The 12,061-nt window shown below is 49.4% G+C and overlaps 1 protein-coding gene across 3 annotated transcripts in view; it reads right to left on the bottom strand.

Moving 5' to 3' along the window:
• LOC103456959 (LYR motif-containing protein 4B) overlaps positions 1–12,061 on the bottom strand; it is a 42,836-nt gene that overhangs the window by 13,776 nt on the left and 16,999 nt on the right. The window contains exon 3 of one of the 3 annotated variants that reach the window (XM_081601283.1): positions 9,308–9,539. The exons of the other annotated variants lie outside the window; for them this stretch is intronic. Coding sequence (XP_081457409.1) covers positions 9,408–9,539 — 132 coding nt within the window. The 3' untranslated portion in view covers positions 9,308–9,407. Of the gene's footprint in view, positions 1–9,307; positions 9,540–12,061 lie in introns of those variants that run through there. 3 annotated transcript variants of the gene reach the window in all.

The raw sequence follows: 12,061 nt of genomic DNA, 5'->3' as shown, positions 1-12,061 counted from the left end.
CATTTACAACTTGACGTTTTATGAGTGGAAAATGACAAACGGAAGTCGCTATTGACACAATATTTTTTTAATTTTTGTCGTCCGAGTTACTACAGAACCGAGACAGAAGGGGGTTGAAGTCGACCCACCAGGCAGCGGCTGGATCAGCTGACAGTTTCAGGATGAGTTAGCATCTCGGCTTCATTTAGCGATCAGCTAACAGCCTCGACTACAACAGTTAGGATTTCAAAATGGCTACTTTCACATTTAGAAACTAAACTGTTGCTTTTATTGTTAATACTTGTTCTTCAGGAAGTTTATCACATTCAATCACTAGAACTTTTTTAGCATGTAGATAGTATAAAAAGCAGTTTGTTTCCAGGATGCAGCTCTGTGTTCATCATTACTGCTCCAACAGTCGAAACAACCAAATGCTGAATTTATCCAGAAATAAAACCATCGTCTGTCAGTCCCTCACTCAGGGGAAGCTGGAAAGGTTGAAGATCTTTAGAAAACCTTTAAAGATCGTTTGTCAGAGGCCGAGTATTTACATACATGTAAACACTTTAAACAACGGTCAGATTGTGAAAAACCCAGAACTGAAGAAGCCCAGTCTGTCGACAGAAAGGCGTTGAGCTAATGGTACGCTAAGCTAACGGATCACTGACCAATCAGAAGAAACTTCCTGTGATCCTCCAGACAGTTTGAGAGCAGCTGACCCAACTGGAAGCTCTCCCACTCCTGATTCTTTCTGTGGGTCCTTGAAGGCAGCACCGACTCAGGTTCTGTTCGGGTCTGAAACCAGAACCTCCCTCTGCTGCGTCTGGGTCGACTGGAAACCGACCAACTTCTTCACTTACACCCTGCTGCTGGTTAACCTTCAGACCTCCTTCCCTCAAGCCCCGCCCACCAGCTCGTTAGCCAGAAGCCCCGCCCCCTGAGGCGTTGGCCAATGGCAGCCCGGCTGGCGAACGTGAAGAATCTCCAGGGAGGAACAGAAACTTCCAGCCCAACTCGCCTTAATGAGGAGTTTCTTTGAAAATCTGTCGTTCCTGAACCTTAATTTCCTTCTGCAGCGAACGCTGCTTAATTAGAGACCGAGGCGAACTGTGCTTACACACCGAGCATCCAGCTCAGACTGTGTGTGTGTGTGTGTGTGTGTGTGTGTGAGTTCCCTCGCTCGTGGCCGGACTCCTCTGATCTCTGTTTCAGTCCGATGAACCCAAAGGCAGCGCGAGGAGGAAGAGGATAAATTGCCAGCTCGTTATGCCTCCATTGTTTCGTCCTTCTCCTGTCTTCTCCCCTAATTTACGGTTTTACTCTGTGACTGAATCTGGAAAGTTTCATCAGATGTGAAGCATTTTTCCTCTGAAGTGGCGAAGCAGCAGCTTTACAGAACGACTCGACCTTGAACCGACCTCTCTCTCTCTATCGGAGAGCTGAGGCAGATTCTTCCTCCATCGGTTTGTAAAGATTACAGAACGAAAACCACATAAAGCTCCTCCCCTTCCAACAGAGGCCCCTCCCCTTCATGTGGAGGCTCCTCCCTTTTCTGCGGATGCCCCGCCCACATGGCAAAGGCTCCTCCCCTTCATGTGGAGGCTCCCCCCTTTTCTGCGGATGCCCCGCCCACATGGCAAAGGCCCCTCCCCTTCATGTGGAGGCTCCTCCCTTTTCTGCGGATGCCCCGCCCACATGGCAAAGGCTCCTCCCCTTCCTGCAGAGGCCCTGCCCACGTGTCCGCACGGCAAAGGCTCCTCCCCTTTCTGCGGATGCCCCGCCCACAGGGCAAAGGCTCCTCCCCTTTCTGCTGAGGCCCGGCCCACGTGTCAGAGGCCCCGCCCACATAGCAGAGGCTCCTCCCCTTCATGTATAGGCTCCGCCCACACGGCGGAAGCTGGAGGAGTCATTCAGGCAAAATAAAGGGAAGAGAGATTAATGTGGTCTCAGACAGAAGAAGGCTATGGAAGGCTGGCGAAGTTACGGCGGTCCAACAAAGGTCAAAGGTCACCACAAGAAGCCACAATCAAAGCTAAGCTAACATAGAAGCTACACTAAAATGAAGCCATGCTAGGAAAGAATGATCCTCCCTTTAATGGCAGATAAAAGTTTCTTCTCTGTCAGTTTATCCAACATTCAGGGCTGGAGTTACCAGTTATTGGGTCCACAGCGGCCAGTGGAGGGTGACTGGCTGTCGGTTCAGCCAGTCACTGAAATGAAAAATGTCTGTTTTTCCACAGCGAGGTTAAACAGATTAAAGCAAACCGACATCGTTCAGATTCACTAATGAATCCGTTCAGAGTTCAGAACAGAAAACCGATGAAGAGACGGATCATCAGACGCACAGTTCAGCTAAACGATGCCAGCAGAGAAACAGCAGCACAGTTAGAGCTGCTGTCCTCATTTCACAGAGCCTCTCACTGGCAGCACTCACTTTCTGTCATTATGTTATTACTGCAGCCGGAGGAAAACCTCCGCCACATCGATGCAGCGAGCGGAGAAAACGAGCAGCAGCCACTCTGGGACGACGCAATCGATAGGAAACGTGCTGAAGAGAGGCGGAGGAAACCGAGCGGAGCAAACAGGCTGGAAAACTGGAAACAGGCTGGAAAACTGGAAACAGGCTGAAAAACTGGAAGCAGGCTGGAAAACTGGAAACAGGCTGGAATCAGAGGAGGCGTCAGCGTCTGATTGGAGGTCATCCGGGTCGCTGGGATCAAACCAGCTCTGCAGGTCCAGTTTAGGCGTTTCAACCAAAACTGACTGAAGAAACAAACCAGGAGTTCATTCCCACCAGTCGCTTCAACCCGACTCCAGTCCGTCTGCCTAGTCAAAGTCCGGTTCGGTTGGTGAGGTGTGAACGCTATTTGACCTCTGACCTCTGGTCCTGCAGACCTCGGTCTGGGTTCGGTTGAAGTGAACTCTGGTTTGGTTTGAATGTGAACGCCAAGCGGACCAGAGACCGCTCCAAAAGCAGGAAGTGGACTACAGCGCAGGGCATTCTGGGTAAATCCAACCAAAGCTAACGTGTTAGCCTAGCGCTAGCAGCAGAAATGGCTCCTGGTCTTTAGCCTAAAGAGAAATCCTCCAGCCGCTAAAATCCTCCATCTTGTTTCCATCTGGTGAAGAAGGAAGTTGCTCTCAGTGTCTTCAGAGGTTTTTGTGTCGTTTCCTTCAGTGGTTCTTGGTGCAGCGCCCCCACAGGCCAGGAGGGGAACAGGTTGGTTTGACTCAGAGCAGCTGGAGGTGGAGCAGATGTTCTGGTTCCAGTAGAACCGGGTCGACCGACTGAAGGAGGGAAAAACATCCCGATGGTGAAAGGTGGAGGTAAAGAGTTGAAATCTTGTTCTTCACGTCGGATGAACAGCTTCAGAACCTCGTTGAGTTTCTTTACATCCTGCTGGTTTTTAGCTGCTGCTGAGTTGGAACCCAGTCGGGTCACTTCCTCCTCCTCCCCGCCTACTTCCTGCTCCTGGTTCGCCGCCGCCCTCCGGTCCCGTTGCATTCTCCAGTCAATGAATTTCATCATGCATGTACAGGAGGAGGAGGAAGCAGAACCACGTTGCATCAGTTCCAGATTTCTAAGAATAGAAGAAGAAAAACAACCAGAAGAAACGCGGAGAGGAGGAGCAGAAAGCAGATGCTGCAGCTCTGTGTCTCACATTACATCATCAGTAACAGCTTCAGCTGCAGCACCGATTACATCAGATACACTTTACATCCCAGGCTGAGATCCATCGATCAGCCAGACACCTGGTACAAGCTGAGAGACGTTTCAACAGCTGATCTGCTGAGACCTCAGCAGTCAGAAAATACCAGCTTCACTCAGTAGGAGCTGCTGGTTCTGGAGGACCTGATGCTGCAGCTGGACGGATGTCTACAGATCCCGGCGGCGTTCCTGTCCCGCCGAGCGCAGAGCTGATTTCTAGACCTGAAACGCCAGACGCTCCTGATGGACGGTTTGAAGGGAAGCAGAGATCAGTCTGCCGGCTGACAGACGGGACTGCTGTGTGCCAACAGAGACGGCCATGTTTCAGCTCCAGGACCGTTTGGACCCGATGCTGTCGCCGTAGGTCAGAGCTGCCCAAAGGTCAGCCAAAGGTCATTAATGGCCCGACTTCATTTAAAAATGACAAACTACAGGTTTGTGATTTTAGCTCCTGGTTTTATAGACGTCTCTTTACTGGGACAGAACAACATGGCCGCTGCCATGTCGTCTGGTTTCAGGAAGTCGGACCTTCGGCTCCGACCTTCTGACCTTCGGCTCCGACCTTCTGACCTTCGGCTCCGACCTTCTGACCTTCAGCTCCGACCTTCTGACCTTCGGCTCCGACCTTCTGACCTTCAGCTCCGACCCCTGTCTCTGCAGGCCAGCAGGGCGGCGCTGTCCAAAATGAGCAGCTTCCTCCTCACAACCTGACCTCATCTGGTCAGCAGCGCCTCGCTTTGTGGATGATGATGAAGATGATGAAGATGAAGCGTCTGCAGCCATAATGAAGTCCTGAGAAGCTGCCTCTTCCCTCCACCTGCTCCAGAGGAGGATGATGGCGTCAGCTTTCATCCAGCTCATCAGCTCGCTAACACAGTTAGGGCTAACAGAGCTAACAGAGCTAAGTGTGTTAGCACAGAGGCGCAGAACCTGCAGGAAGCGATACAGGAGGAAGAGGAAGAGGAAGAGGAGGTGATGCCGGCGCTGCCCTACTTCTCTCCTCTGCTACTGGATCAGGCTTCCTCAGAACCCACCGGGTCCCCAGACAGAGCAGAACATCTAGATTCTGATGATCTACATCAATGATGCTGCTGGCTTGTGAAAAACAGAGAGATCATGATCTACGGCAGCTGATAGGGACAAACGAATGATGCAAACTCCAAGACACACAATGCAGAAAACAAATGCACCAAAAAAGGTGCAGATGGAAAAACCAAAGCATAAAACAAGCAGTAAGCGCAGGTCCTCCAGACCACCAGGGGGCGCCACCTGGGACCAGACAACCAGTAAAGACAGGAGGAAGGAAAGGCGCATTTGGCTGTTCGTAGTTTTGGTTTGTTCGTAGTTTTGGTTTGTTGTTCGTAGTTTTGGTTTGTTGTTCGTAGTTTTGGTTTGTTGTTCGTAGTTTTGGTTTGTTGTTCGTAGTTTTGTTTGTTGCTCGTAGTTTTGTTTGTTGCTCGTAGTTTTGATTTGTTGTTCGTAGTTTTGATTTGTTGTTCGTAGTTTTGGTTTGTTGTTCGTAGTTTTGGTTTGTTGTTCGTAGTTTTGTTTGTTGTTCGTAGTTTTGGTTTGTTGTTCGTAGTTTTGGTTTGTTGTTCGTAGTTTTGGTTTGTTGTTCGTAGTTTTGTTTGTTGCTCGTAGTTTTGTTTGTTGCTCGTAGTTTTGTTTGTTGTTTGTAGTTTTGATTTGTTGTTCGTAGTTTTGGTTTGTTGTTCGTAGTTTTGGTTTGTTGTTCGTAGTTTTGGTTTGTTCGTAGTTTTGGTTGTTCGTAGTTTTGGTTGCTCGTAGTTTTGGTTTGTTCGTAGTTTTGTTTGTTGTTTGTAGTTTTGATTTGTTGTTCGTAGTTTTGGTTTGTTGTTCGTAGTTTTGTTTGTTGTTCGTAGTTTTGGTTTGTTGTTCGTAGTTTTGGTTTGTTCGTAGTTTTGGTTGTTCGTAGTTTTGGTTGCTCGTAGTTTTGGTTTGTTCGTAGTTTTGTTTGTTGTTTGTAGTTTTGATTTGTTGTTCGTAGTTTTGGTTTGTTGTTCGTAGTTTTGTTTGTTGTTCGTAGTTTTGGTTTGTTGTTCGTAGTTTTGGTTTGTTGTTCGTAGTTTTGTTTGTTGTTCGTAGTTTTGGTTTGTTGTTCGTAGTTTTGGTTTGTTCGTAGTTTTGGTTGTTCGTAGTTTTGGTTGCTCGTAGTTTTGGTTTGTTCGTAGTTTTGTTTGTTGTTCGTAGTTTTGTTTGTTGTTCGTAGTTTTGTTTGTTGTTTGTAGTTTTGATTTGTTGTTCGTAGTTTTGGTTTGTTGTTCGTAGTTTTGTTTGTTGTTCGTAGTTTTGGTTTGTTGTTCGTAGTTTTGGTTTGTTGTTCGTAGTTTTGTTTGTTGTTCGTAGTTTTGGTTTGTTGTTCGTAGTTTTGGTTTGTTTGTAGTTTTGGTTGTTCGTAGTTTTGGTTGCTCGTAGTTTTGGTTTGTTCGTAGTTTTGTTTGTTGTTCGTAGTTTTGGTTTGTTGTTCGTAGTTTTGGTTGTTCGTAGTTTTGGTTGCTCGTAGTTTTGGTTTGTTCGTAGTTTTGGTTTGTTCGTAGTTTTGTTTGTTGTTCGTAGTTTTGTTTGTTGTTCGTAGTTTTGGTTTGTTGTTCGTAGTTTTGGTTGTTCGTAGTTTTGGTTTGTTCGTAGTTTTGGTTTGTTCGTAGTTTTGTTTGTTGTTCGTAGTTTTGGTTTGTTGTTCGTAGTTTTGGTTGTTCGTAGTTTTGGTTGTTCGTAGTTTTGGTTTGTTCGTAGTTTTGTTTGTTGCTCGTAGTTTTGCTGCCGTGTTCTGCGGTTGCTGCAGTGTCTGCAGTAGCGTGGCCGTGGCAGACGCGAGCTGTCGCTCCTTCCTGCTCCAGGTTTCGCTCCGTCTTGCTGCCCGCCTCCCGTTCAGGTGTGACATTAAAACTGATGTAAATACGTTACCAACAAAGGTCAGATTTATTATGATCCAGTTAAATCTGCGTCTGCGAGGCGTTGAGCAGGTAGACGCTGCGGCTCCCGGCTGAGCAGCTAATCAGCTTAACCTTTACAGAACAAACTGGGACGAAGGCGACCAGGTAGTCTTCATCATCCTTAATATTTACAGCCCAGAAACAATCCCTGCTTTGAAATGTTTAATCAGAAACCAGCAGCTGAATGTTCCCCGCCTGCAGGCTTCTGGTTAAACTTTGGCTTCTGAAACCAGAACCACTGGGTCCGACCCGGGTCCGGTTCCTGATGGGCCGGTCGGAATACTGCAGTTCTGGTTTGAAACGAATCAACCAGGAGTTAAACGGATGTGATGACATAAAGCAGGAAGTGGAGAGTTTTCCCAGCGGGATGTTTGCACGTCTCCGTTTGGTGCCTCTGGTAAGGCACAGAGCCACCAGGGATGGAAGGTCGCTACATCAGACCTGATTCATCAAACATGTTTCCATCTTTCTGCTACATCAGACCTGATTCATGTTTCCATCTTTCTGCTACATCAGACCTGATTCATCAAACATGTTTCCATCTTTCTGCTGCCGCATTAAAAACACGAAAACCAAGCAAGCATGAAAACCTTTTTGTGAAATTGAAGTTATTTCATGTCTTGCTGTTTTTCATCAACAGGTTTTGTAAAGCGGCTGATGAGACGAACTGGAGGAGGAAGGATTGGACTGGAGAGCAGCTTAATGTCATGTGATCGACCCTCTTCCAGAGTGATGGGAGCTTCAGGAAGACAGCAGCGATGCTCCCATCATGCCGAGCGCCTACAGTGGTGGCGACGCTGTAAAAACCCCAATAATGATCCCTCACCATGGATGAAAAGGCACTAGATGCAAGTGAAATGACCTGCCAGTGGAACTGGTATTTTCTCATCATCATTAAGGAGTAATTTAGGTAAAACAAGCTCTGACAATGCTGCCTGAAGGAGTTAAAATAAAAGGTTTTGACTTCTGACACGTTTCTCCTGTGAAGTCTGCGGCTCGGCTCCAGCTCTGCAGCTTTACGTCTTTATTCTGCGTCTCGTTTTAAGGCCTCCTTCCTGAACTCACACACTCATTAAACAGAGCAAACTGCGTTAGCTGCTGCTCTACAAACAGAGGCGGCTCTGCAGCTGCAATCCATCATCTTTACTCTCTAACTAACTTACAAAGGCACCAGGCTCACGCAGCCGTGAGGGACCCGCAGACACAATTAGGAACAAACTCCACTTTTTAACAGAGCGAGGAGCCGGCGGCGGTGCGGAGGAGCGCCAGGACGCCCACGGGCGCCAGAGCAGCTCACGCCGCACGCCCACACCGAACACCAACACAGAGAGCGGGAGGTCTGCAGAGGTCACACTGACCTTGGAAACACAAACGTCCCCCGACCCCTCAGAGCGCCGGGCCTCAGGCTGCTCAGTGATTGGTTGGTTTGGACCAGCCGCGGCTCCAGACCCCGCCCACCTGGTCACTATGATTCAGATTCGCTTTTAACCGGGCAGCCAGAGTGGAGGCCCCCGTGGCGTCAGATGTCGACATCTAGATCCTCATCCATCTGCAGCTCGTCCAGACGCTACAGGAAGTTCTGGTCCGTAGCGGGAGACGACCGCTAACATGCTAACAGAAGAGCTAACGTTTAAATTGGAGCTTTAGCCAACTCTGAAAATATTTAGCAAACTTAGGTTCCTCTGAATTAATTTCTCCCAGAAAAAATTTGAAGCGCTAACAGCAGAGCTAACTTTACAGCTTTAGCTAACTTTGATAACGTTTAGCGCACTTAGCTTAAATCTGAAAGTGCTAATTTACTTAACTGTTTCGTAAACTTTCAGCTGAATAAATTAAACATCTGTGTTGACGTTTTGGTTATCGACGGTTCAGAATATACATGCCCTTATTTTGAAAGGGGTGAAGTCTGGTTAAACAGCAGATCTGTTTCCTCTTCTCACTATTCTCTACCCAGAATGCATCACTGTTCTGGAATAGTTTTAAATCAATATCTTCTGATCAAAACCACTGTGGTTAGCAAAACTCAACAACTATAAAACTGTCAGCGTCAAACTTGATCTTTTAGGCTGCGTTCACGCTGCAGCCTGAAGTGACCCAGTTCAGATTGTTCTGACGTGATGTGACCTGAATCCGATCTTTTCATGGCAGTGTGAACAGCTCAGGTCGGATTCTGTTAGAATGTGATCCATATCCGATACGTATCCGATTCAAATGCGACCATAACGACCAGGTCGCATTCATCCGAACTGAACGTCACGGATTCTCAACAAATCTCACTAAACTGCTCCTGATACGAGCAGGAAGAAAAACAACAACCATGACGGATTATATGAGGATTAAGTTGTTAATATGCTGCTCCGGTTGGAAACAACTTCCAATATGTAAGCAAAGCTCCACCGTTAGCCTCCATGTTTAAACACTGAGCTCTTCTTCTTCTATGGCGGTTGGCAGAACACTGAGAACGCTGACGCTATAGCGCCCTCTACTGCGCATGCGGGACACTTCAGGTCGTTTGCTTGTTTGCACTGCAGAACACATGCAGGTTGCATTTACTGGCAGTGTGAACGGACCCGGCAAAAGAATCAGAATTGGGTCACTTCAGGCTGCAGTGTGAACGCAGCCTGGGTCATTTTGTTCATTTACAGATAAAAACAGATTCTAGAGATTGAACCTGAACAGGCAGCTGATATTTTATTCTCCTTTCATGGGTTTATGTTGGATGTTTAGATCTATATTTCCTCCTCTGTGTCCTGCTGCTCTGCCTCTTAACGCGCCGCCTGGATCTGGACTCGGCGGAGGAAACCTGAAGCCACGCTGAAGCGCCACAGTATGGATTTCTGCAGCAGCCTGTAGTATTTGATGCGTTGTAGGGCGAGCGCTTTCCTCCGGTGAAACGTCTGAATCAGCGTGGGCGAGAAGGTAAACACGGAGCTGTGAGGCGTCAGGATCCGATTCTCCAGAAGTAAAGAGTCACTACTGCACTAAACCCGCTGCCATTCAGCACCAGTAACAACAACATGGCTCGTTACTTCATGGGTTTATTACCCATAATGCCCCTGCTAGCCACTCAATCTGTCAATTCGGTTATTTTTCTATCAGTTTGTTGCATGTTGGATTCATATTAATGTTTCACTGGTTGATTTATTAAAGGCAAAAAGAAACTCTGTGACGGGCCCAGTGTGGTGGGCCCAGAGTGATGGGCCCAGAGTGATGGGTCCAGAGTGACGGACCCAGAGTGGTGGGTCCAGAGTGGTGGGTCCAGAGTGATGGGCCCAGAGTGATGGGTCCAGAGTGACGGACCCAGAGTGACGGACCCAGAGTGACGGACCCAGAGTGATGGGTCCAGAGTGACGGACCCAGAGTGGTGGGTCCAGAGTGGTGGGTCCAGAGTGGTGGGTCCAGAGTGATGGGCCCAGAGTGATGGGCCCAGAGTGACGGACCCAGAGTGACGGACCCAGAGTGATGGGTCCAGAGTGGTGGGTCCAGAGTGACGGACCCAGAGTGGTGGGTCCAGAGTGGTGGGTCCAGAGTGATGGGCCCAGAGTGGTGGGTCCAGAGTGATGGGCCCAGAGTGACGGGCCCAGAGTGATGGGTCCAGAGTGGTGGGTCCAGAGTGATGGGCCCAGAGTGATGGGCCCAGAGTGATGGGCCCAGAGTGACGGACCCAGAGTGACGGACCCAGAGTGATGGGTCCAGAGTGGTGGGTCCAGAGTGGTGGGTCCAGAGTGACGGACCCAGAGTGGTGGGTCCAGAGTGGTGGGTCCAGAGTGATGGGCCCAGAGTGATGGGCCCAGAGTGACGGACCCAGAGTGACGGACCCAGAGTGATGGGTCCAGAGTGGTGGGTCCAGAGTGGTGGGTCCAGAGTGGTGGGTCCAGAGTGATGGGCCCAGAGTGGTGGGTCCAGAGTGACGGGCCCAGAGTGACGGACCCAGAGTGACGGACCCAGAGTGATGGGTCCAGAGTGGTGGGTCCAGAGTGATGGGCCCAGAGTGATGGGTCCTGTGTGACGGACCCAGAGTGACGGGCCCAGAGTGACGGGCCCAGTAGAACCAGTGAGTGTGTTTACTGGTTCCATGAGGCTGCTGCATTCAGATCATTTTTCTGCGGTGATAAATAAAACATCGACCAGCTGGACTCTGTCTGCTGGAGGAAACCTCATGAATATGGGAGCTGCTCAACCTGCCGCCACCAACAGGCGGATGGAAAATACGGACAATATTATCAACATTCAGCAAACACCACCATAAACACACACACACACACACACACACACACACAAACACACCCACACACACACACACACACACACACACACACACACACACACACATACAAACACACCCACACACACCCACACACGCAGTCACACACACACACACACATACACACACCAATTAGGCATTTCTAAAGCTCGCCCAGAACAACCAGTAAATCAGAACAAACTGGGTTTGGGTCCCGCTCCTCGTTATGCCCCCTCCCTGATTGGTTTACAGCGGTACTGTTACCATGACGACCGGGTCGGCAGTGAAATGTCAGTATGTAAATGTGATAGTTAACGTTGAGTCCAGACAAAACGGGACGAAGACGTAAATGTCAAAACATTCATGGGATTGGTATAGACAGCAGGAGTAAACTTTGCTTCTAACCTTTCTACAGTTAAAACCCAAACACTGTGCAAAAACACCACACTGCCTCTATAAACCCCACACCGCTTCCATCGACCCCACACCGCTTCCATCGACCCCACACCGCTTCCATCGACCCCACACCGCTTCCATCGACCCCACACCGCTTCCATCGACCCCACACCGCTTCCATCGACCCCACACCGCTTCCATCGACCCCACACCGCTTCCATCGACCCCACACCGCTTCCATCGACCCCACACCGCTTCCATCGACCCCAAACCGCTTCCATCGACCCCACACCGCTTCCATCGACCCCACACCGCTTCCATCGACCCCACAACGCTTCCATCGACCCCACACCGCTTCCATCGACCCCACAACGCTTCCATCGACCCCACAACGCTTCCATCGACCCCACACCGCTTCCATCAACCCCACAACGCTTCCATCGACCCCACACCGCTTCCATCGACCCCACAACGCTTCCATCGACCCCACACCGCTTCCATCGACCCCAAACCGCTTCCATCGACCCCACAACGCTTCCATCGACCCCACACCGCTTCCATCAACCCCAAACCGCTTCCATCGACCCCACAATGCTTCCATCGACCCCAAACCGCTTCCATCAACCCCAAACCGCTTCCATCGACCCCACAACGCTTCCATCGACCCCACAACGCTTCCATCGACCCCACAACGCTTCCATCGACCCCACAACGCTTCCATCGACCCCACAACGCTTCCATCCACCCCAAACCGCTTTCAATAGACCCCAAACCTCTTCC

This window comes from Poecilia reticulata, chromosome 20 (genome assembly GCF_904066995.2).
Source record: "Poecilia reticulata chromosome 20, P_reticulata-male-v2, whole genome shotgun sequence".
NCBI lineage: Eukaryota > Metazoa > Chordata > Actinopteri > Cyprinodontiformes > Poeciliidae > Poecilia > Poecilia reticulata.
The sequence above is the reverse complement of the archived record's forward strand: the minus strand, read 5'-3'. Positions and strand labels throughout refer to the sequence as shown.